Source organism: Rhinatrema bivittatum, chromosome 6, assembly GCF_901001135.1.
Source record: "Rhinatrema bivittatum chromosome 6, aRhiBiv1.1, whole genome shotgun sequence".
Taxonomy (NCBI): Eukaryota; Metazoa; Chordata; class Amphibia; order Gymnophiona; family Rhinatrematidae; genus Rhinatrema; species Rhinatrema bivittatum.
The window spans coordinates 76,267,279-76,293,308 of NC_042620.1; the positions used below are offsets into that span (position 1 = coordinate 76,267,279).

At 45.8% G+C, this 26,030-nt stretch overlaps 1 protein-coding gene across 3 annotated transcripts in view; it reads right to left on the minus strand.

Annotated features, from left to right (window-relative positions):
- Positions 1 to 26,030, minus strand: part of CACNB4 (calcium voltage-gated channel auxiliary subunit beta 4) — a 396,197-nt gene that overhangs the window by 7,694 nt on the left and 362,473 nt on the right. For all 3 annotated transcript variants that reach the window (XM_029605496.1, XM_029605493.1, XM_029605495.1), the window contains one exon: positions 17,990 to 18,175. In XM_029605496.1, coding sequence (XP_029461356.1) covers positions 17,990 to 18,175 — 186 coding nt within the window. The remainder of the gene's footprint in view (positions 1 to 17,989; positions 18,176 to 26,030) is intronic.

The following is a 26,030-nucleotide window of genomic DNA, read 5'->3' on the forward strand; positions in this document are numbered from 1 at the left end:
TCATTCTCGCTTTTATAATCATATCAAACAACTCCTAATTTTTATCCTTGGTCTCACAATTCCAAATCATTAAATATTTGAGCATGCTACACCAATACCTCTTAATCCAGATGTAACCTCAGTTTTTGAAGTCTTCACTCCTATAGAAATAACCGCCAGTTCTTATTTACTTAACCCTATTCTGTAGACGTAAACGTTTCATGAAGACTGTAATCTGTAAACACCTGTATTTATTATAAGAATTTGTATTTACTATTTATATTTATTATTTAGCTATTAACATTGTTCTGTTACCACTTGGTACTATTTCTCTCCTTTACCTCAAACTCTAAGTTCCTACTAAGTTAGCCATGTTATTTATACCCAATTGTTGGATGTAATTGTATATTTGTTTAATTGTTCAATCTGTTTGATGTAATTTTCTGTTCCTTGTTCTGTGTAAACCGAAGTGGTATGCACAAGTGCATGAACTCCGGTATATAAAAGCCTTTAAATAAATAAAATAAATAAATAAATTTAGACATGATGAGGCTGATATTGAAATGGCACTTAGCTGGTTAAGTCAAACTTAACCAGCTAAATACTGGCCATTGTATATTCAATGGCCACCACTTAACCAGTTAAGTTACGTACCTGGCTATCTTACCCATCTAACTTGGGGATAGGCAATGGGCATAACAGGGTGGCGCTACTTAGCCAGATAAGCAGTGATATTGAGCCTCAGCCGGTTAAGTTACCCAGCTAAGTTAGACCTACTCAATTAGCTGGGTAATACCTATCTGGCTAAGTGGCAATTTATCCAGAGATATTGAGCGGCAAAACTGTGCTGCAGAATATCCATCTGTGTTAGCCAGATAACTCTATCCGGCTAACTTAAATGGATATATTTTTTAATATCTACCCCTTTATGTCTTAGTAAAACATGGTTTACACAAACTGATATTCCTTTACTCAATTTTCTTTGTTCAAATGATTACTCTTTCTCCCAGCATGTTAAAGATGATAGGAGACGAGGAGGGGTGTTAATCTATAAACTTTCAGTTTAAAGTTTGGGGAATGGTTGTGAGAATCTGGTAGTTTAGTTTTGGGACTGGTCATTGGTTAATATCCACCAGATATAATTTGTCAAGATCTTCCCAACTCTTATTTTTTTCATTTCTTTTTTGTTGAAGTTTGACACAGTATTATTCTTAGGAAATTTCAATATTTATGAGCAAGCCTAAAAATATTTTTCAGGATTATCAAGTGTACTTGATGGCTTTGTATCTTGTCCAGTTGTTGACGTTTGCTACTCGCAGAGCTGGCCACATCTTACATCAATTTACTATTTCCAAAAATTATCATAAACAATATTTTTTTCATAATCTCAGTGTAAAAACTCTGCCTTGGTTAGCTCATTATTTCATTTCTTTTCACTTTAAATTAGTCCTAAGTTCTTTCTAATGTGTGACTAGAACTATTTCTAAGACTAGACGAGGGATGATTGATCCATCTAGGTTCAACGAAGAATGGATTCAGGCTAAATGTAATCTGTCTTGTGAGTCAGTGGATGCATTATCTGACTCTTTATCCCTCTTTATCTTTCAAGTACTGTTGAGAAAATTGCTCCTCCCACACAGTGACTTAAGAGCTAAAAAAACAATCAATGTGTCAGTCGGAAAGGAAATGGCGGAAGAACCCATCAGCAGTTACCTATTCACAATACAATACACTATGCTTCTTAAGTATAGAATACTTTTTGAGTCCCCGAGGAAGGACTATATTTCTGCTCGACTATTTAAATCTTTAAGTCACTCTCATGAGCTCTTTTTCACTATTCATAAATTATTGAAAGATCCTCAGATGTTTGCAGACTTTAGTGTTATGAAATGTTCTGTGGTCATGGATAAACTGCAGGGGGATATAGGTGACCCTCACGGTATTTTGTATTTGAGTGAGAAGTCCATAGTTACGGATTCTCTTTTTGACCTGTTATTGATTCCCATTGTGTCAAGTGGGAACCATTTCAGAGTGTTAGGACTGAGGAAGTTGAAATATTTTTATGCCAAGAGTTGTTTTTATTTGTTAGATCCTTGCCCATCCTTGCTTAGAGAAGATTTTCTGGATGTATTGACTCAACTGGTTAATTTATCATTGCACAAGGGTAGGGTTTCTAGTAGGTTGAAACAAGCCCGGCCTATTCTCCAGAAGGGCAACTTGCCCAGCCTATTCTGCAGAATGGCAACTTGCCTGTGGATTCCCCCTCAGGTTATCACCCTATCTCCAATGCTTAGTTAGAAAGCTTCCTTTCAGATATCTTGCACCCTCACCAGTGTGGCTTTTATCATAATCATAGTACAGAAACTCTTTCACTGACAGATTTTCTTCTCAGATAGATCGATGCTGGTAAGACAGTTGTGGCTGTATTTTTGGATATCACATCAGCATATGATAGTATTAAGCATTCAATACTATTAAAACAATTACAGCAGCTGGGCATCAGAGGAGTTGTGGGTCAATGGTTTGTATCCTATCTTGAAGAATGAGAACAGCAGGTTCATTTTAATGATGAGTGGTCTAACTGATTTCTTCTGCGATTATAGTGTTCCTCAAGAGTCAGTATTATCTGCCATATTGTTTAATATTAATATGTAACTCCTTTGTCCTTTGTTAGACCAGTTAAAAATTGAGTTTATAATATACACTGATGACATCCAGCTGTAACGGATTCCTTATCATCTGAGTTATTTTACTGAGTTATCTTATCTTATTACAAATTGTTTGTCTGGCATCAATTCTTGGGTATGTGCTAGTAACTTGCTTTTGTATTTATTAAAAACAGAAGTTCTTTGCTTCTCACAAAAGTCAAGTTTGTCTTACATGGAAAATTTGTATTTGTTGATGGGAGCTTACTCCAGTTTTCAGATTCTGCACAGAATTTGGGTTTCCATTTTGATTTGTGTCTTTCCTACAAACCACAAATTCAAATGGTTTTATAAACAGGTTATTTTAAGTTGAGCTTGTTGTGTCATCTGAGATATTTTAGATAAGAGTAATTTCAGGCATTCATGCTTACCACATTGGATTACTGAAATTCTCTCTATGCCAGGCTTCTTTTCTCCTGTCTGAGAGCTATTCAAATTCTTCAAAATTTGGATGTTCACCAGGGCTCGTGCTAGCATTTTTGCTGCCTTGTGCTGCAGCCCAAAGATAGAAGGAAGGCTGATGGACCCACTGCAACCCTTATCCTGCTGTAGCCTGAAGATGGAAAAAAGACCAGCAGGGGCCATGGTAGAGTTCATCCCACCTCAGCCCCAAAGAAAGAAGGAAGGCCATTGGGGCTGTGGTGGAGCCCATCCCTCCATAGCTTGAAGATGGAAGGACAACAGGGCTGCAGCAGAGCCCATCTTGCTGAGGCCCAAATTAAGAAGGAAGACTGGTGGGGCTGCGAAAAATCCTCTTCTGCTATGGCCCAAAGATGGAAGGAAGGCTGACGAAGCTGTGACAGAGCCCATCCTGCCATGGTCTGAACACAGAAGTAAGGCTGACATGTGGCAGAGTCATCCTGCTGGGGCCTGAGGAGGTGGAAAGGCCCTGAGAGTGAGTGCATGTGTGAGCTCATGTGCATGTGTGAGAGCACATGTGAATGTGTGTGTGAAAGAGCTTGTATGTATATGTGTGTGTGAGCGCGCCTGTGTGCATGTAAGAGTATGTGTATGTATGTGAAAAAGTGTGTGTGACAGCCTAATTCTGTGTGTGAGCGAATGTGTCACATATAGGTTCTCACAGGCATGCACACACACACACATAGGCTCTCTCACACACTGGGGTAGATCTTAAAAAAATACGCGATCGCGTACTTTTGTTCGCGCACCAGGTACGAACAAAAGTACGCTGGATTTTATAAGATACGTGCATAGCCGCGCGTATCTTATAAAATCCGGGGTTGGCGCGCGCAAGGGGGTGCACATTTGTGCAACCTGCGCGCGCCGAGCCCAGCTCCGATTTCGGAGCGGCCTCGGAGGGAACTTTCCTTCACCCTCCCCCCACCTTCCCCTCCCTTCCCCACCCCCCCCCGGCCCTATCTAAACCTCCCCCTACTTTTGTCGGCAAAGTTACGCCTGCTAAAAGCAGGCGTAACTTTGCGCGCGCCGGCCGGCATCCCCGCTCCGGGTTCCGGTCCCGGGGGCTGCTCTGGAGGCCTCAACCACGCCCCCGGGCCGGCACCACGCCCCCGGGCCCGCCCCCGAAATGCTGCGGCACGCCCCCGAAACGCCGTGTCGTTTCGGGAACACCCCCGAAACACCCCCTCCCCGCCCCTTTTCCAAAGCCCCGGGACTTACGCGCGTCCCGGGGCTTTGCGTGCGCCGGCGGCCTATGCAAAATAGGCACGCCGGCATGTGAGGGCCCTGCGCGCGTAAATCCGGAAGGATTTACGCGCGCAGGCCTTTTAAAATCCGCCCCATTGCGTGTGTAAGAGTACCTGTGACACATACACTCATACATAGACTAAGGCTCTTTCATACTCTCATACACTTTCTCACATACACACACATTGGCATGTGTGAGAGAATGAAAGTGTGTATGTGTAAGCCTATGTGTCACATATAGGCTCTCACACACCTGCACACAGACTCACACACACAATGTGTGCATGAGAGCCTGTGAGTGTTTGTGCAAAGGAGAGAGAGGGAGTATATGTGAGGGTATGGGCATGTGTATGAGAGAATGAATGTGTAATTGTGTGTGAGAGAGAGAAGATAAAGTTTGTTGAGCCCCCCACCTCCCCCAATACAGAACAATTAAAAGGTCACAGGTATGGAGAGCAAATTTTTAGATCCTTATTAATTTTAATTAATTATTAGGTGTTATTTGATGTTCTACTATTTTTAAATATTTTATTGGTATTTTGAGAAATGTATAACATTTTTAAATTATTGGATGTTTAATTCTCTTAATATAAGAACATAAGAACAGCAAAAACATAAGAACAGCAAAAACTCACAGTTAAAAACTTTTTAAAATTTATCCAAAGCAGAAAGCCTGTGAGGGAGTCAGTTGGATCGTTAGATGATCGAGGGGTTAAAGGGGCACTTAGAGAAGATAAGGCCATCGCGGAAAGATTAAATGATTTATTTTCTTCAGTGTTTACTGAAGAGGATGTTGGGGAGGTACCCATACTGGAGAAGGTTTTCATGAGTAATGATTCAGATGGACTGAACGAAATCATGGTGAACCTAGAAGATGTGGTAGACCTGATTGATAAACTGAAGAGTAGTAAATCACCTGGACCGGATGGTATACACCCCAGAGTTCTGAAGGAACTAAAAAATGAAATTTCAGACCTATTAGTAAAAATTTGTAACCTATCATTAAAATCATCCATTGTACCTGAAGACTGGAGGATAGCTAATGTAACCCCCATATTTAAAAAGAGCTCCAGGGGAGATCCGGGAAATTACAGACCGGTTAGCCTGACTTCAGTGCCAGGAAAAATAGTGGAAAGTGTTCCAAACATCAAAATCACAGAACATATAGAAAGACATGGTTTAATGGAACAAAGTCAGCATGGCTTTACCCAAGGCAAGTCTTGCCTCACAAATCTGCTTTTCGGGGGTTACGCACGTAACCCTTTGAAAATCTGCCCCTTAGTGCACTAACCACATCCTCTGGCAATAAATTCCAGAGCTTAATTGTGCATTGAGTGAAAAAGAATTTTCTCGAATTCATCTTAAATGTGCTACTTGCTAACTTCATGGAATGCCCCCTAGTCCTTTTATTATCCAAAAGTGTAAATAACCGATTCACATCTACTCGTTCAAGACCTCTCATGATCTTAAAGACCTCTATCATATCCCCTCCCAGCTGTCTCTTCTCCAAGCTGAACAGGCCTAACCTCTTCAGCCTTTCCTCATAGGGGAGCTGTTCCATCCCCTTTATCATTTTGGTTGCCCTTCTCTGTACCTTCTTCATCGCAACTATATCTTTTTTGAGATGCGGCAACCAGAATTGTACACAGTATTCAAGGTGCGGTCTCACCATGGAGCGATAGAGGCATTATGACATTTTCCGTTTTATTAACCATTCCCTTCCTAATAATTCCTAACATTCTGTTTGCTTTTTTGACTGCTGCAGCACACTGAGCCGACAATTTTAAAGTATTATCCACTATGATGCCTAGATCTTTTTCCTGGGTGGTAGTTTCTAATATGGAACCTAACATCGTGTAACTACAGCAAGGGTTATTTTTCCCTGTATGCAACACCTTGCACTTTTCCACATTAAATTTCATCTCCCATTTGGATGCCCAATCTTCCAGTCTTGCAAGGTCCTCCTGTAATGTAATCACAATCCACTTGTGATTTAAATACTCTGACTAATTTTGTATCGTCAGCAAATTTGATAACCTCACTCATCGTATTCCGTTCCAGATCATTTATATATATACTGAAAAGCACCGGTTCAAGTACAGATCCCAGAGGCCCTCCACTGTTTACCCTACTCCACTGAGAAAATTGACCGTTTAATCCTTAACTCTGTTTCCTGTCTTTTAACCAGTTTGTAATCCACATAAGGACATCGCCTCCTATCTCATGACTTTTTAGTTTTTTTAGAAGCCTCTCATGAGGGACTTTGTCAAATGCCTTCTGAAAATCCAAATACACTACATCTACCGGTTCACCTTTATCCACATGTTTATTAACCCCTTCAAAAAAATGAAGTAGATTTGTTAAGGAATACTTACCTTGGGTAAATCCATGCTGACTGTGTTCCATTAAACCATGTCTTTCTATATGCTCTATGATTTTGATCTTTAGAATAGTTTCCACTATTTTTCCCGGCACTGAAGTCAGGCTCACTGGTCTATAGTTACCCAGATCGCCCCTGGAGCCCTTTTTAAATATTGGGGTTACATTGGCCACCCTCCAGTCTTCAGGTACAATGCATGATTTTAATGACAGGTTATAGATTTAAACTAATAGATCAGAAATTTCATTTTTTAGTTCCTTCAGTACCCTAGGATGCATATCATCCGGTCCAGGTGATTTGCTACTCTTTAGATTGTCAATCTGGCCTACTACATCTTCCCAGTTCACAGTGATTTGGTTCAGTTCGTCTGACTCATCACTCTTGAAAATCATCTCCGGAACTGGTATCTCTTCAACATCCTCATTAGTAAACCCGGAAGCAAAGAATTCATTTAGTCTTTCTGCAATGGCCTCATCTTCTCTAAGAGCCCCTTTAACCCCTTGGTCATCTAATGGTCCAACCGACTCCCTCACAGGTTCTTGCTTCGGATATATTTTAGAAAGTTTTTATTATGAGTTTTTGCCTCTATGACCAACTTCATTTCAATTCTCTCTTCGCCTGTCTTATCAATGTTTTACACTTGACAATGCTTATGTTTTATCCTATTTTCTTCAGATGGATCCTTCTTCCAAGTTTTGAAGGATTTTTTTTTTTTTTTTTTAGCTAAAATAGCCTCTTTCACCTCACCTTTTAGCCATGAAGGTAATCGTTTTGCCTTCCTTCCACCTTTCTTAATGCGTGGAATACATCTAGACTGCGCCTCTAGGATTGTATTTTTAAACAATGTCCATGCCTGTTGAACATTTTTAACCTTTGCAGCTGCACCTTTCAGTTTTTTTCTAACTATTTTCCTCATTTTATCAAAGTTTCCCTTTTGAAAGTTTAGTGTTAGAGCTGTAGATTTACTTATTGTCCCCCTTCCAGTTATTATTTAAATTTGATCATGTTATGATCACTATTGCCAAGTGGTCCCACCACCGTTACCTCTCTCACCAAATCCTGTGTTCCACTAAGAATGAAATCTAAAATAGTTCCCTCTCTTGTTGGTTTCTGAACCAATTGCTCCATGAAGCAGTCATTTATTACATCCAGGAACTTTATGTCTCTAGCAAGTCCTGATGTTACATTTACCCAGTCAATATTGGGGTAATTGAAATCTCACAACACACGTTGCAAAAGATTTTTTAAACTTTTATGTGCAGAAACTTAGGAGCTCTAAGTTACACGAGCACCTTTGATCGGAAATCCCTGCCCACTAAGCACGGCAGTGTTGAAAATAGAGGTTTGGAAGCGCAGTGACGCTCTGCACAAGTGAGTGAAGGTAACAGCTCGGAAGCGCGGCGGTGCTCCGCTCAAGTAAGGCAATTCCGCTTCTAACATCATTAAAAGACATTTTATTATAAATGGACAAAAAATGAATAAAAAAAGCAAATTAAATAAAGTAGAAAATTGAAGCAATTCAAAAGACTGTATCGGACCGATGATTAAAAGTGACCCATTGTGGTTGAAAGCGTGGCTTACTGCCTGAATCAACCAAGGGTGGTATGATGGTCCACATAGTGAGATAAATTTCTGCACATAAAAGTTTAAAAAATCTTTTGCAACGTGTGTTGTGAGATAAGTGTGGTTCGTTGCACAATACTTATTAACTGTTTCTGTATAGTGGTAATTGAAATCTCCCATTATTATTGCACTGCCAAATTGATTAGCTTCCTTGATTTCTCTTAGCATTTCATCATCTGTCTGACCATTTTGTTCAGGTGGACGGTAGTATACTCCTATCACTATATTCTTACCCAACACACATGGGATTTCTACCCATATAGATTGTATTGAGCATTTAGTCTCTTGTATGATCTTTATCCTGTTGGACTCTATACCCTCCCAGACAAAGTGCCACACCCCCACCAAGTTGATCCTCCCTATCACTGCGATATAATTTGTACCCTGATTTAGCACTGTTCCATTGGTTATCCTCCTTCCACCAAGTCTCTGTGATGCCAATTATGTCAATCTCATCATTTACTGCTTTACAGTCTAACTCTCCTATCTTACTTCTTAGACTTCTGGCACTGGCATACAGACATTTCAAAGTGTGTGTTTTTTGTTTGTATTAACAACCTGCTTTTCAGTTGTTAAGGATAATTCAGAAATCATTAGCTTCGGTGATTTTTTACATATAGGCATATGGACTATGTTGGGTTCGTGGACCCTTGGGCCGGTCGGGACCAGAAGATGGAGTACTGCGAGGTAGTAGCAGTAGCCCCGACCGGGAGGTGGCAAGGACGGAGAAGTGGCTGGCCCGAGGAAGGCCCTGGAAAGCCCTTTGCGACCAAGGGCTAGGCAAGGGAGAGGAAGACGGATGGAGCTGACACAGTGGTGAGGAAATCTTCGCCCTGGAAGCCGAGCCTCCCCCGAGAGGAGCTCGTAGGAGTTCGGCCGCTGGGACTTAGGAGATTCACCCTGGAAGCCGGAGTCCCCCCAGGAGGAGCCCGTAGGAACCCAGCCGCTGGGACTTAGGAGAGCCAGCGGGGGCAGAGTCAGACGGGATCCGCGGTTGAGTGCCGGAGGGTCGTTGCTCACCAGTCCAGAGTCAAGTGCCAGAGAGTCGCCAATTGCCAGTCCAGAGTCGAGTGCCAGGGAATCGCTGCTTGCCAGTCCGGAGTCGAGAGCCAGGGAATTGTCGTAAGCCAGTCCAGAGTCAGAAGCCGAGGAGTCGTCGTAAGCCAGATCAGGATCAGGAGCCAGAGGGTCGTCGTAAGCTAGTCCGGGATCAGGAATCAGGAAACCAAGGAAGCACAGGATGCAGCAACTAAAGACAGGAAACCTGGAACCTTGTTGCAAGGCAAGGAAGGTATCTCGATGCAGGGTTTAAATACCCTGAGCGTCTGACGTCATCCTGGGGGCAGTGCAGAGGTTTCCCGCGCTGGCCCCTTTAAGAGCTGGGGCCTGCCGCACGCGCGCGGCTAGGGGCGGGGCCTAGCCGCAGAGAATGCCGGCAACCAGCGCGGCGTGGGAGCGCCGCTCCTGGGGCCTGCACGGCCCGAAAACGCAGCGGAACCGGAGAGGCACCGCGCCGGGGTGAGTGGCGGTCCCGGGGACGGCCCGGGATCGCAACAGTACCCCCCCCCTGCGCCCCCTCCCAGGAGGCCGGGGTTTGGCCGGATGAGCCAGATGAAACCGGCGAAGGAGATCCTTATCCAGGATATGAGAGGAAGGTTCCCACGAGTTCTCCTCGGGCCCGTAGCCCTCCCAAGACAGGAGGTACTCCCAGCGATGGCGACGGAACCGGACATCCAGCACCTCTTTAACCGCGTATGTGGCTCCCGGGTCGGAAGTAACAGCAGTGGGCTTCGGAGGCAAGGGTCGAAAGCGGGAGAGGACCACCGGTTTGAGGAGAGAGACGTGGAAGACGTCATGGATGCGAAGGGTAGAGGGAAGACGCAGGCGGTAGGAAACCGCGCCAACACGTTCGGCTACCTGGAAAGGACCAATGTAACAAGGCGCTAGTCTCATGGAGGGCAGACGAAGTTGGATGTTCTTGGTGCTGAGCCATACCCTTGAGCCAGGCAGAAACACTGGGGCAGGTCGCCGAGACTTATCCGCATAAGCCTTGAAGCGTGCGGCGGTGTGACGGAGCTTTTCTTGTGTGGAGTGCCAAAGCTGCTGAATCTGGCTGGCCGTCAATTGCGCCGCTGGCGAGGATGTAGAGATCGATAACGGTAGTGGCGGTTTGGGAACCTTTCCATAAACCAGCTTGAAGGGAGACTGTAGCGTGGCAGAGTGTCGATGGCGATTGTAAGAGAACTCTGCCCACGGAAGAAGGGCAGCCCAGTTGTCCTGCTGTTCCCCTACAAAAGCCCGGAGGAACGCCTTCAGGGTTCGGTTCGTGCGCTCCACTTGGCCGTTGCCCTGGGGGTGAAATGCCGTGGTCAAGTCTAACTGAACCCCAAATTTTCTACAGAGCGCCCACCAGTATTTCGCCGTAAATTGGGGCCCTCGGTCCGAGGCAATGTGCTGCGGCAAGCCGTGCAGACGGAAGATGTGTTGGATAAACAGTTCAGCTAACTCCGGGGCCGTGGGTAACTTGGCCAGAGGCACAAAGTGAGCCATTTTCGAGAAACGGTCAATGGTGACCCACACCACCGTTTTACCCTGGGACGGGGAGCAGCTCTACCACAAAATCCGTGGAGATGTGCGTCCACGGTTCCGTGGGTACAGGGAGTGGCTGGAGGAGACCCCAGGGACGGCCTGGTAAGGACTTCTGCTGTGCACATGTGGGACAAGACTGGACTTAAAGACGGACATCCTCCTTTACCCGTGGCCACCAATAGAACTCGGTTAGTAGTTCCAGAGTCCGGGAGATCCCGGGGTGACCCGCCGTCAGTGAGTCGTGCGCCCAAGCTAGGACCCTTTTCCTTGAGCGGAGTGGGACTACCGTCCTCCCGGCAGGTGCTAAGTCGGTGGCAGACAATTGGACCTTCGCTGGATCCAGAATGTACTGAGGGGGTTCAGAGGTGTCTTCCATTTCTGAAGTGCGTGAGAGAGCGTCCGCCCTAATATTCTTGGCCGCCGGTCGGTACCGAAGTGAAAAGTCGAACCGACTAAAAAAGAGTGACCAGCGTGCCTGTCGGGGGTTGAGTCTTTATGCTTGGGATAGGTACGCCAGATTCTTGTGGTCCGTATACACTACGATTGGATGTTGGGCCCCCTCCAACCACTGGCGCCATTCTTCAAAGGCCAATTTAATGGCCAGTAGTTCTTTGTCCCCGATACCATAGTTCCTTTCGGCAGGCGAAAATTTCCGGGAGAAATAGGAACATGGTCGAGCTTTACCGTCTCTGGAAATCTGGGACAGGATGGCCCCTACAGCCACGAAGCATCCACCTCCACTATGAACGGGCGTACCGGATCCGGGTGCTGGAGACAGGTGTCTTGAAGGAAAGCCTCCTTTAGAGTCTGGAAGGCCTCTACGGCGGTTGGAGTCCAATTCCGGGCATCGGCACCCTTGCGTGTGAGAGCCGTAAGAGGAGCCACCAAGGTGGAGTACTGCGGGATGAAGTGGCGGTAGAAGTTGGCGAAGCCTAAGAACCGCTGGAGCGCCTTTACCCCCATAGGCTGTGGCCATTTCCGGATAGCTGCAACTTTATCGGGGTCCATGCGGAAACCAGTCGAGGAGATGATGTACCCCAGAAAGGGCAAGGATTCCTCTTCGAACTGGCATTTCTCCAGTTTGGCATACAGTCGGTTTTCTCGTAATCTTAGCAAAACCTGGCGCACGTGTTGGCGATGTTCCTCAAGGTCCCGGGAAAAAATCAATACGTCGTCCAGGTAGACTATGACTGAGGTGTACATGAGGTCGCGCAGTACCTCGTTCATTAAATTTTGAAACACGGCTGGGGCGTTGCAGAGACCAAAAGGCATGACGAGGTACTCATAATGACCGTCCCTGGTGTTAAAGGCGGTCTTCCACTCGTCTCCCGGTCGTATCCGTACGAGGTTGTATGCCCCTCTAAGGTCCAATTTGGTGAAGATACGGGCCCCCTGCAGGCGATCTAGGAGTTCCGGAATCAGGGGCAACGGATAGCGGTCTCGTCGGGTGATCTGGTTCAGACCCCGGTAGTCGATACAGGGCCGAAGGGACCCATCCTTTTTGGCCACGAAAAAGAAGCCGGCGCCTGCGGGGGATTTGGAGGGTCTTATGAATCCTCGGTCTAGATTCACCTTGATGTAAGCAGACATGGCCTTGGTCTCAGGCAAGGACAGAGGGTAAACTCTACCACGCGGAGGCGTGGTATTTGGCAGTAAGTCGATCGCACAGTCGAAGGGGCGATGCTCGGGAAGTAACTCAGCCTTCTCCTTAGAGAAGACATCCCGGAAGGCCTGGTACTGTGGTGGTACTGTCAGCGGAGCTGTCAGAAGCGGAAGGATCTGAAGCGGACGAGCCGGAAGACAACTGTGGGAGCAGGCTGGTCCCCAAGACGTGATCTGAAGCGAGTGCCAGTCGATTACTGGCGAGTGTTTCCTTAGCCAGGGCAGTCCGAGGATGAGCGGGTGAATGGATCTCTCGAGGATGAGGAAAGAGATCTCCTCCTTATGAAGGAGCCCGACCTGAAGCTGGAGAGGGCGCGTACCAGTAGTAATGGACCCTGGAAGGGGAACCCCTTGGATAGATGATACCCGCAAAGGAGGTTCTTGAGGCAGGATTTTAAGCTGCAGCTGTTGCGCCAGATCACGGAGGATAAAATTCCCCCCGGACCCAGAGTCGAGCAGCGCCAGGGTGTCGAACCCTCCTCCAGGAAGACAGAGTTTAGCTGGAACAGTGCATGGGGAGTCTGGAGAGATACTGCCTAGAGTCAACTCCCCGCTAGACTCTAGGTTCTGGCGTTTCCCGGACGCTCTGTGCAGCGAGCCAGGAAATGCCCCTTACCACCACAATAGAGGCATAGGCCCTGCGAGCGTCGACGCCTTCGTTCTTCAGCCGAGAGAGGGCCTCGGCCCAACTGCATGGGTTCCTCCGGCGGGATGGCAGCTGTCACAGAGGGTGAAGGTCGGGCCCAAGGTGGCGTGGTACGACGGGCGACCGGTCCCTGCACGGACCTTCGCTCTCAGAAACGGAGCTGAATGCGTCGATCCACTCGTCCAGCCAATTCGATGAGCTCTTGGAGGTCGTCCGGGAGCTCCCGGGCCGCGAGTTCATCCTGGAGCCGAGGGGAAAGACCCTCCAGGAATATCCCGTGTAGGCTGTCCTCCCCCCAGGCCAGCTCAGTGGCCAGGGTCTGGAACTCCATCGCATATTCTTCTAGGGTGCGATTACCTTGTCGCAACTGGAGGAGTTCTGAGGCGGCCGTGGAGGCTCGGGATGGCTCATCAAAAATCCTCCGGAAGGCCTTGACGAAGAGTACAAGGTTATTCAAGCGGGAGTCTTGGCGCTCCCAGAGGGAAGAAGCCCAGGTCAAGGGCTTCCCGTCCAGGAGAGAAATGATGTAGGTCGTTTTGGACCGGTCCGTAGAGAACTGAGCAGGCAGAAGGTCAAAGCGGATATAGCAGTGGTTGAGAAACCCCCGACACGCCTTCGGGTCTCCGGAATATCTAGGCGGTGCTGGCATCTGTACCGGGACAGGCGAACTGGCGCTGGCCTGGGACGAGGATGCTACAGGGCGAGTTGCAGAGGTCCCCTCAACGCGATCCGCCAGGCGCTGGACTGCTGACATCAGAGTATCGAGGCAGGACTGTTGCTGTTGCAGTTTCTGGGCTATGCCCGGGATGGCTTTGAGGCCGGCCAGGTCCGCCGGGTCCATGGCCTTGCAATCTGTTGGGTTCGTGGACCCTTGGGCCGGTCGGGACCGGAAGATGGAGTACTGCGAGGTAGTAGCAGTAGCCCCGACCGGGAGGCGGCAAGGACGGAGAAGTGGCTGGCCCGAGGAAGGCCCTGGAAAGCCCTTTGCGACCAAGGGCTAGGCAAGGGAGAGGAAGACGGATGGAGCTGACACAGTGGTGAGGAAGTCTTCGCCCTGGAAGCCGAGCCTCCCCCGAGAGGAGCTCGTAGGAGTTCGGCCGCTGGGACTTAGGAGATTCACCCTGGAAGCCGGAGTCCCCCCAGGAGGAGCCCGTAGGAACCCGGCCGCTGGGACTTAGGAGAGCCCACGGGGGCAGAGTCAGACGGGATCCGCGGTCGAGTGCCGGAGGGTCGTTGCTCACCAGTCCAGAGTCAAGTGCCAGAGAGTCGCCGCTTGCCAGTCCAGAGTCGAGTGCCAGGGAATCGCCGCTTGCCAGTCCGGAGTCGAGAGCCAGGGAATCGTCGTAAGCCAGTCCAGAGTCAGAAGCCGAGGAGTCGTCGTAAGCCAGATCAGGATCAGGAGCCAGAGGGTCGTCATAAGCCAGTCCGGGATCAGGAATCAGGAAACCAAAGAAGCACAGGATGCAGCAACTAAAGGCAGGAAACCTGGAACCTCGTTGCAAGGCAAGGAAGGTATCTCGATGCAGGGTTTAAATACCCTGAACGTCTGACGTCATCCTGGGGGCAGTGCAGAGGTTTCCCGCGCTGGCCCCTTTAAGAGCTGGGGCCTGCCGCGCGCGCGGCTAGGGGGTGGGGCCTAGCCGCGGAGAACGCCGGCAACCAGCGCGGCGTGGGAGCGCCGCTCCTGGGGCCTGCACGGCCCGAAAACGCAGCGGAACCGGAGAGGCACCGCGCCGGGGTGAGTGGCGGTCCCGGGGACGGCCCGGGATCGCAACAGACTATGCTTGCTTTTAATGGAACCTCTCTGTTGGGATGCCCTAACTCTCCTGTTTCATTAGTATCCTTCAAGGATACATTTCTCTGAACCATGCACTATTGAGTGACTGTCTGCTTTCCCCCTTGTTCTAGTTTAAAAGCTGCTCTATCTCCTTTTTGAAAGTTAGTGCCAGCAGCTTGGTTCCACTCTGGTTAAGGTGGAGCCTATGCTTTTGGAAAAGTCTCCTCCTTCCCCAAAAGTTTCCCCAGTTCCTTACAAAACTGAATCCCTCTTCCCTGTACCATCGTCTCATCCACGCATTGAAACTCTGGAGCTCTGCCTGCCTCTGGGGACCTGCATGTGGAACAGGAAGCATTTCAGAGAATGCCATCCTTGAGGTTCTGGATTTCAGCTTTCTACCTAAAATCCTAAATTTGGCTTCCAGAACCTCTCTCGCCCACATTTCCTGTCATTGGTGCCCACATGTACCACGACAGCTGGCTCATCCCCAGCACCGTCTATAATCCTATCTAGGAGACGCATGAGGTCTGCCACCTTCGCACCAGGCAGGCAAGTTACCAGGTGGTTCTCACGTCCACCAGTTACTCTGCTATCTACATTTCTAATAATTGAATCACCAACTATGATAGCTGGCCTAACCCTTCCCTCCTGGGCAGCAGCCCTGGGAGACTTGTCCTCAGTGCGAGAGGACAATACATCACCTGGAGAGCAGGTCCTTGCTATAGGATCACTTCCTGCTACACCAGGGTGAAGTTCTCCTACTGAGAGACCTTTCTGATCCAAGGCAGTACTCGGGCTGCCAGATTGGATTTGGGACTTGGCTACTATGTCTCTGAAGGTCTCATCAATGTACCTCTCTGTCTGCCTCAGCTCCTCCAAGTCTGCTACTCTAGCCTTCAGAGATCTGACTCGTTCCCTGAGAGCCAGGAACTCTTTGCACCGAGTGCACACATACAATCTCTCACCGGCGGGTAAAAAATCATACATGTGACACTCAATGCAAAAGACTGGAAAGTCCCCCTCTTGCTGCTGGACTGCTGCCTTCATCTTAGTTTTATTGAGTTCCTAGTTAAGTTTAGGATACTAAAGGACTTGGAATTAGAGTACTTTAAATTTACAGGAGTATTTACTAATTAATCTGCTATTTAAGTTTAGGATACTAAGGGAGTTGGAATTAGAGTACTTTAAATTTACAGGTGAATTTACTAATTACTCAGCTAGTGTCCTATAAGGGGATGATTAAACTTTCAATAAGGGCTGGTACAATAGTATGATTTAGGTAAGACCCTGATTGATTTTTAATGAGAAAGTGTCTCTTGCCTAAAAATCAAGGGTTGAGTGGGTGGGAAAGACAGACACTAGAATTAACTATCTCTGGCTTGCTTATTACCTCAGACACATACAAACTCTAAAGAATATATCTCTCTATTTCACCTTTCACCAAACTTTTATAAGTCCAAAGATTTCCCAAAGCTATACTTACCAATCCTCTTTAACCACCATTAAATTGATCTTCACTCAGTTAATTGAAGGGTTTGAGATTTGCGCGCCTCACGGCGCGTGCTTCCAGTCCTCTTCTACTACAAAGGGTACGGGGCCTCTGGAAGCTTCGGATATATATCCCTGTGCTGGTCAGCTAGCCTCCTCCCAGTGCTCATGTTCTAGTCTAATGACCGCCTCCCCTGGTTTCTTTGCAAGTTCAGAGTTTAGAGGAGAGCATGAGGGGTGTTCTCTCCTAGCTGACTAGTTGTTTTAGTCTTCATTCCCCTCATCAAATCTTCCTACACAACTCTGATTTTGCAGTGACAATATTCTAATGTTTTGTACCTTGAGGTACAGTTAACAACATCCCAGTCCTATCTCTGCAGTCTTTCCATCTACTGCTAAGTACAAGACAGAAATCAGGTCCAAAGATCCAACATCAATCACCTGCAAAGCAGCTTGCAGCACTGCCCGTGGACCATTGGGTAAACCGCTGTATGTTTGATTTTATCCCAGAAAGTCAATGGCAATTACCAGCACAGAATCTCCCCAAAGAAAACAAGGGACTGCTCACCAATCTGAACAAAATGTCAATAAATGAAAGCGATCATATGCTTTTGCAGCCAACCCTGTAGGTCACAGCTGAAGAAACTGTACTCCTTCTACACTGGATTGGTATAACAAATTAAAATGAATGAAGCCAACAGATATTGAAAAATAACTTGGGGGAAGGTAATGCTTAAATAGTCTGTAATGGGCCAAAGTCCACAGGTACTTTTTACCTGCAGACTTTGTACCAGTTTTCAAAGCAGAGTTACAGCATACTATCCCTTTGAGCCTTGCCATAGGTACACAGTACTCCTGGGCATTCGCAATTGCTTTTTGCAATGGCTGTGTTTTTACATTGAAAATGACATGCATAGATTTGAAAATAGAACCTATGCGTGTTATTTTCCTCCCTGGCCTAAACGCGACCCCTGGGAACGACACACAAACTTTTAGCTATGCTGAGGGAGTGCAATTTTTGAATAGCCAATTTACATGGGTAAAATGCTTTTCTTTTTACCTATGTAACTGGCTTTGAAAACTTTTCTCCCATGTGCAACACTCACCACTTTTCTTGGCTAGTTAAGAACACTCTGTAATCATGTGAACCTGCAACCTAGAACAGTCTGTTCAAGGTGCTTAGGATAGGGATTGGCAAAACTGCCTTAGATTTTTTTTATTTTATTTTTTTATTTTATTTTATTTTTTTAATAGGAAATCAATGAAAAATGTGAATCTGTATGACAAATGTGGAATTTACCAGGTGTTGCTCTTGCTTCATAGGTAATAGATTTTTACCATACTATTATTTCATATTTAAGAAGGTAAATTTAATTTGCCTGTAGCTTAGTTAGAATTGCTATGTAATATATGCTTATGCCTTTAATCAAGAAACACCCTGCAAAGTTAGCTGGAACCATGATGTATCTTTGTACCTGTAATCCAGAGATTGCGGTAGGGTAAGGTGAAAGTGCGGTAGAACCCAAGTTTCTTCCAAGAAGGGGAGTCATGGGGGTGGTGCTGGTAGTATGTGTGGCACGCCAGTAAGCCTCAAGGTACTCTGCCAAATGTTCACAAGCATCCTCCAGCTGATTTTCGTCCAAAATAACATCAAACATTTCCTGTTAATAAGAAAAAGACAGGTGCTGATTCACTGCAAGATAAAAGATAGAGAAGGTCCAGTACAAAGGCTTTACAACCTGAATAAAATGTAAAGATTATGCCTCAGACCTATTGGGAAGCCACAAAAGGTAGAACACTGCAACATCAGGAGGTGATTGAAAAGGAGTGTATTACAGTGTTTTAGAAAATGTCTTCAGAGTGCCAGCAACTAAAAAAAAAATAATTGAAATGTGGAAAGAAACAGTTTGATCTGCATCAGTAGATCATTAGATAACTGGAAGAAATATGCTATGAAGTCCATTCAACTTCTGTGCTGTTGGCACAATATTTAATATCTCTCTATTTAACATATTAAGTTCCATATTCAGTAACAGTCCGGATACCAAAGTTAGCCGTATAAACTTATCCAGCTAACTTTGATAGTATATTCAGTAATGCAGCCACACTGTTGAATAAAGCTGGCTTTTAGGACAGGTCTCCAGGCCAACCAGAATTAGCCAATAACTTACCTGGCTAACTCTGAAGATTGTAGTTAGCCAGGTTAATTTCTCCAGCTAATAACTCCTTCCAGTTACACCCCCAAAACACCCGTAACTTATCCGGCTCAATTCTAGCCAGATAATAAATTAGCTATATACATAATGAGGTCCATATTCAAAAGCATTTAGACAGATAACTCAGATTTGGGCACTTATCCGACTAAATTCTAGCCAGCTAACTTATTATCTGGATAGAATTTAGCTTTTGAATACAGACCTAATTATGTATGTATATAGCTCCTGGTTAAAGTGGTATATCCCATTAGCCCCCTGACTACAGACCACTAGTGGTAGAGCCCAGGGTTAACTGGGCAATGAGTAGAAGTCTGGAGATTAACACAAAGGGAATGTACAGAAGCAAGCAACCAGCATTGTGCAGGTGAAAACCATTTAGCTCCGTAGGTGAGTGACCTAAAGTTCCTGGAGAAGCTTATGCAGAACGTCCTTATCGAACCTTTACACTAAAGGATCTTGTCTAAGTAATATCCTAGAAGCGTGAGCACCGTGAGTTCCTTCCCAGCAGATGTCGAAATTTGAAGTAACTTTCAACCCAGGTCGGGGAGTTGAGTGTAAACTGTAACCCCTTGTGAAGAAAAAGGGAATCCTACTTATGAAGACAGAAAATCAGCCACATGCTGAAATCCCTCTAGCTATTCTATTGGAACAAGTGCAAGCTGGCATAGCCCTTTCTAAGGAGTTCCTCATCGAAGTCTTATATCATGGTTTAACTGCTCTTCACAGAAAATGAGAACTGACTATTCAGTGTTTCTTGTGGAATATATACAGTATATAGGGAAGTCGATATTCAGCTCCAGTTAGCCAGATAAATCCAGACTTATCAGGTTATATGGTGTTTTTTGACTATTTGGTCATATTCAGTGGCCACCATTTATCTGGATAAACAGTTATTCAGCTAAATGATGGGTTGGACAGGAGCATTCCAGGACATAGCTATTTATCATAGCTAATTTAGCATGATTAGTGCTGATATTTAGCCTTATCCTGTTAAGCTAGCCTGCTAAGTTAGAACTGCTAATTCTTTCAGCCAGATAGTGGCTGAATAACTACCTCAACTTGTGTAACTACCGTCTTGTAAATAAACTCAGACCAGTTTGGAGCCATTCTAGCTAGCAGTCTATGATTTTTTTGAAGTTGCATAACAAAATTTGCACCAGAGAAGAATATTCCTTTATGGCAAGTCTCCAACCAAGGTCCACTATGACTGAGTGACCCAATAAATTCTGAATTCTATATCTGTTCAGGAATACACCCTGGCGTAAGTGGCTACATGCATTTACACATAGTATACACAGGACTGGCACAATATCTTTTTTTGCTATCCTACATAAGAACAGGACGATGGGTAGAAGGCAAAGAGTGCAAGGAGGTCAGAGGTAACTGCAGTGGGCCCAGAGGAAGCCAAAACACTGGGGGGGTGAGGGTGCCAAAGAGACAGCCAGGAGGGAGGTGACAGAAGTGGCCAAAAATCCAAAGCGGCAATTGAAAGATGGAGGAAGCCAGTTTCACAGTAAAGGAGAAGTGAGAAAAAATAACGAGATCTAGCAGCCCACAGCAGCAGCAGAGGAGGAGGAGGAGGAGGAGGAGAAGGATGGAACCTAGAGCAGCAGTAGCAATTGGGCAAGGGCATGCAGGAAAGCTTAGTATTGCCTTCACTCATTCATAAACTCTGGTGCTGCTGACTCCTATTGCCTCCTGCATACAAGATAAGCTCATAGAGGGGACAAAGAAGAGCAGCAGTGGCAACCAATGGAAAAAGATCAGCTCCTGTTTCCTCTCCCACTGTGCCACCCATAGATACCTGCCTTGCTGCCTGTTGATAATGCTCAATCTGATATATATATATATATATCTCATCTTTGAAGATCAGGGCATTTTCAATCTATATTTAGATAGCGCACAGAGGACAATGTCTACTAAAGCCTAATTTGCATATAATGTTCTAATTTACACGGTAAGGAATCCCACAGATATTTTTAGTTGGACTGAGTGAGGGCAATTATTGAACAAGTCAATTTTCCTATTTAAATTACTTTTATCTGAGTAAACGGCTTTGAAATTTGCCTTCTCCCCACACTCCCCCCCCCCCCCCAACATGTATCACTGAATCAGATAAATTGCCTTTGATCTGACAGGAGTAAGGCATGACCCTTACAAGATTCCCTACAGATTTCAACTAATATAGATGATCTGCTAATGCCTCTAATGATATTAGACCATTCATTCTCAATTCACTGTCCCATTTACTAAAGAATATCAGCCTCTCTATCACTTCTAATAGTTTAATAAATTCAAGTAATACATCTCCTTCAACCATACAATTTAAAGAGCACCCTTTCTAGTGCGGTTAAGGGTAGGCTTACCTGAGGCTTGTAGCAAAACAGCCAAATACCAAAGCAGAAAAGCAAAATAAGGGGGAACCATGCAGCCAAAATTATTCCTGAAATTGAGTCCCAAGTATAAAAAGCTGATTGAGATTCATTTGCCTGCCCTGCCCCCACTACATGGGAATACATCTTATGCATAGTTCTTAGGGATATCCTTAAAACTTGGCCGGCTTACGGAACTCAAGGATCAGAGTTGCCTAGCCCTGCTCTAAATGATAAGAGCTACAAAGAAGTGATGAGGGAGAAGAAAACCAGACCACAATCTTATCAATTCAGAATATCCCAACATCAGAGCTATAGAAGAGAGCTGACCATCTGATCTTTTCTAACAGCACTGCCAGAAAGCCCTTCTGGCACTTTTATCACCCCTGGACCCTAGGGACGAATGCCTCCTAGAGGGCCGAACTCCCCAATTTCCATTTCCACCCAATGTTGTGTAATCCTGGATGAGCTCAATTGGGCGATCAGACTACACCATGTAGCTAGATAAGTACAAAATTCCAAACAACCAACTCCACCCCTGTCCCTGCAACTCTGCAATATTTTCAAACTGAGTCAAGCCTTTTCAAACTTCCAAATAAATGTAAGAATATAAGAAGTCAAGAATATATACCCAAATTTCTGAAAAAATATGGCTATAACCCTCAATTTAATGTACCCCAAAACAAAATTATCTATTGAGGGAAAACTGCAAAAAGCAGAATACCAGATTTAAATACCCTTAGAAACCGTTAAAAAACCGTGGGAATCGGTATCAGAAATCTTTAGTGCTGCAATCTCATGGGCTCTTGCACCCAAAGGGCTGCAACCCCTCTCTTGTACAGGCACTTTTTGTTACGTCATCCACCTCTTCCCGTTCCGTTGTTTTTTTCTTTTTTCTTGTGAAAAACTACTCTATTTCCCGTTTCACACACCCTTTTAAAATGCCATACCTCAACTTGCTATTAATCACAAACAACTATAACTCCTTTCATCTATAATATACCCCTTGGTGTCACATTCTATGACTTATCTTTTCTGCTGTCACCATCTTTGCTGTTGCTTGTTTATTGCCCGCCCGACATTGGCAATGTTTTGGGGTGAAACTCACGCCTGCTTCAGGGGCACTCTACAGAATTTGTTTTAGCTAGACCCAGCTTCTTACAGCATTTCTCTCAGGTAAAAAGATGGTGCTCAGACGACCAAGGGGTATATTACAGATGAAAGGAGTTATAGTTGTTTGTGATTAATAGCAAGTTGAGGTATGACATTTTAAAAGGGTGTGTGAAACGGGAAATAGAGTAGTTTTTCACAAGAAAAAAGAAAAAGAAAAAAACGGAACGGAACGGGAAGAGGTAGATGACGTAACAAAAAGTGCCTATACAAGAGAGGGGTTGCAGCCCTTTGGGGGCAAGAGCCCATGAGATTGCAGCACTAAAGATTTCTGATACCGATTCCCGCAGTTTTTTAACGGTTTCTAAGGGTATTTAGATCTTGGATTCTGCTTTTTGCAGTTTTCCCTCAATAGATAATTTTGTTTTTAGAATATAAGAAGTGCCATGCTGGGTCAGACCAAGCTCAACATCCTGTTTCTGACAGTAGCCAGTCCAGGTCACAAGTACCCGACAGATCCCCAATAGTTGATCTATTTCTTGTATCTCATTCCCAGGGATATGTGCCGGTTCTCCCAAGTCTACCTTGCTAATAAAGGTTTATGGACTTTTCCTTCAGTACAATTTTATTTAGAAAGGCCAAAATGGATCTAGACATTTTAATTGTAGAATTTAATGTCTCTTTGGGGCTGAAACCACCCTGGCTAGCTCTTGTATTGTCTCTTCCAGGGCTTGAGTAGTTTGTTGGTGGGGGGGGGGGGGGGGGAGGGGGGAGGAATTTATCTTCCTGGGCCCAGAGTGATGGGGGGTGTCGCTTGTGCTTTCTTTAACTTGTTGTTCGTGAGTTAATAAATTGTTGAGACTTTTCTGACTGATCAAAAATATGCGTGGTTCCAGCGTGGCATATGCGCAAGCAGGCCGGGTATTGCAGCACACATTTAACCCGTTTTTCCACAAGGGCCATACATAACGGCGTGTTCTCCTTGCGTTTTGAAGCCACATGGACAGAATAATCCTGACATAAATGCACACCATTTTCCTGATACTTTATAGCCCGACACTTACAGAACGCCTGCATGTGTGCAAAATTCTAAATTTTTGCAATGACAAAATTCTGTTTGCTTTCCTCATCTTTCCGATTCCCTAATCAGTGGGCGAATTCAATAACCAGGCTTCTTTGTAGACCTAGCATATCTCACGCTTCCAGGAGCCATTTTTCCAGGACAGCAGGCAAGCTACAATCGTCTATAGATTCAGGAAGACCAATTATTCTTATATTGCTCCTACAGGAGTGCTTTTCCAAGTCTTCCAGTTTTAATTCTTGACTGTTTTTCCAGCATTACAATTCTCCCAGTTAGTGCTACCGTCTCTTCCTCCACCACAGAAAACCTGCCTTCTACTTGGTCAATTCGTGGCCCTATTTTAACATTGGTAATCTGCTCGGAAATCGCACTTAGTTGGATCCATTAAGGCTGCAACCACCACGCTCGTTAATTCAGAGATATCTCCATTAGAGAGAGCAGGCCCCGCTGCCAGTGCTGAAGCTGCCGCCATTTTTGTCAGCTACCCCTGTCACTTTTTCTTTATCGCGCTTACCCACTTTTATGGGCACATCTCCCGGTGATTTATTCATATATCTATGGATAGACGTAAGTCCTGTTCACCTTGCTATATTCAGACAATTGTGTCCAAGGATGGTGTCAGATTAAAAGGATTTCAGGGGGTGATGTTCAGAGCCCAAAGACAATAAGTCCTCCCTGGCTCACCACATCATGTGACTCTCTTTTGTGCTTTCTTTTTCCTGGGAGAGGGGAACTTATCCTCACATTCGGGCCGATACAGTACAGTGCGCTCCGGTGGAGCGCACTGTTAGCCCGGGTTTGGACGCACGTTTTTGACGCGCTAGCTTTACCCCTTATACAGCAAGGGGTAATAGTGTGTCGAAAACGTGCGGCCAACCCCCCCCCCCCCCGAAACATGCAAATGCATGTTGATGGCCTCCCGCGCGATACAGAAAGTAACGCCGGCCCAAAGGCAGGCGTTAAGTTCAGCCGGCACTGGGAAAGTGTACAGAAAAGCAGTAAAAACTGCTTTTCTGTACATCCTCCGACTTAATATCATAGCGATATTAAGTCGGAGGCCCCAAAGTAAAAAAAAAATTTAAAATTTAAAAATTTAAAATTAAAAAAAAAAAAGGTAAATATGCCTGCAGCCCGCAGGTCGGAAGACGGACGCTCAATTTAGCTGGCATCAGTTTTCCGAACCCGTGGCTGTCAGTAGGCTCGAGAACAGACGCTGGAAAAATTGAGCGTCAGCTGTCAAACCCGCTGACAGCCGCCGCTCCTGTCAAAAAGGAGGCGCTAGGGACGCGCTAGTGTCCCTAGCGCTTCTTTTTAACGCGGGCCCTCATTTGCATCTTCTTCCCCCCTGAATCGCGCGCTCAGGGGAGTGGCCTGTGCACTCGCCCGCTCTCCTGCGACTTTTACTGAATCGGCCTGTGTGTGTGCTGTAGGTGCCAAACAATAAAAACTGGAGCCACTGATTGAATGCCCAAAAATAAAATACTTTATTGGTGATAAAGCAGGTCAATTATGGCACAAAACTCAGTCTTCAGCACCACAGAATTTCTCTTTGATTACAGTCCTTTCCCTCTATCTATGCACGGATCTCTACTACCAGGGCCATGAAAACATCCACCCTTCAGGGCTTGGCTAAGTGGAGTTTCCAGATTGGTAGGGTACCTTTGACTGGGAAGGATAACCCCTTCCAAACTGGTAAAAATACGATCTCTGCACAGAGTCTCAAAATCCTCTCTCCCCCCCCTAGGAGTGAAAAAATGTCCTCTGCCCAAAACTGATTCAGAATACCAGAAACCGCTGCAGTGGGTCACCACCATTCCCCTTGCTTTCTTGGAAGGTCTCAGTGGGGCAGGTCTTTCTTGTTTAGGGCTCCCCCTAGGAAGAGGCTTCCCCAAGACCTCTCCCCAAGCCATCACCCTGGGGTCTCTGAGTCTTACCAATAAAAATCATCAAAACCCCAAAATAACCCTAGACAAACCACCCTGCACGTAAGGAGTGGGATCCCCAACCTGACCAAAGGCAAGATGAAGCCACAGTCCTCAGGTAGGCCAAAAATCCAAAACAGGAAAAAGCTTCCAGACTTCCTCCAGACCTCAAAACGCAACCATACTGCCCCCATAGCTCTCAGGAGAAAGTTGCTTATAAATCCCATCCAAGGGGGAAGACCATCCCAGCTCCCTCAAAGGGAGGGGCTGCATATGAATGGTGCCTCCCCCTAATCACCAAATATTTCTACACTAGCTGAAACTAGGAGTTACCAGGGCTTAATGGGGGCCATAATACAGATAAATACAAAACCTGTAATAACCAAACCATTCTAATTGCATTGATCCTGTCAAACCAGCTTATATATGTAACCCTCTACTGTCTGACTTCATCTCCTTATGGAGGTGGTGAGACAAAAAAAGTTATCTGAATTCAAGAAAGCATGGGACAAACACAGGGGATCTCTGGGGGAGTGAAAGCAGCAACACTGGATGCCTAAGCGTTTGTTGAAGTTTACGCTTTCAGCGCTGCTGCTGTCAGAGCAGCACCAGGAAAAGGGCAGAGGATCCCAAGCTCCCGGAATAGATAAAAAGGCATTGGCTAAAATGGGGAGGGTGTGCGGGGGGGGGGGGGGGGGAAGAGACTACGGCCTGGTACAGCTTTAGCATCACGCTTTGGTTGGGGGGAGGATTGGCCGCCCTCTTATCTGAACCTGCTATTTTATAGGGTGACAGTACTATTTAACCGGATATCT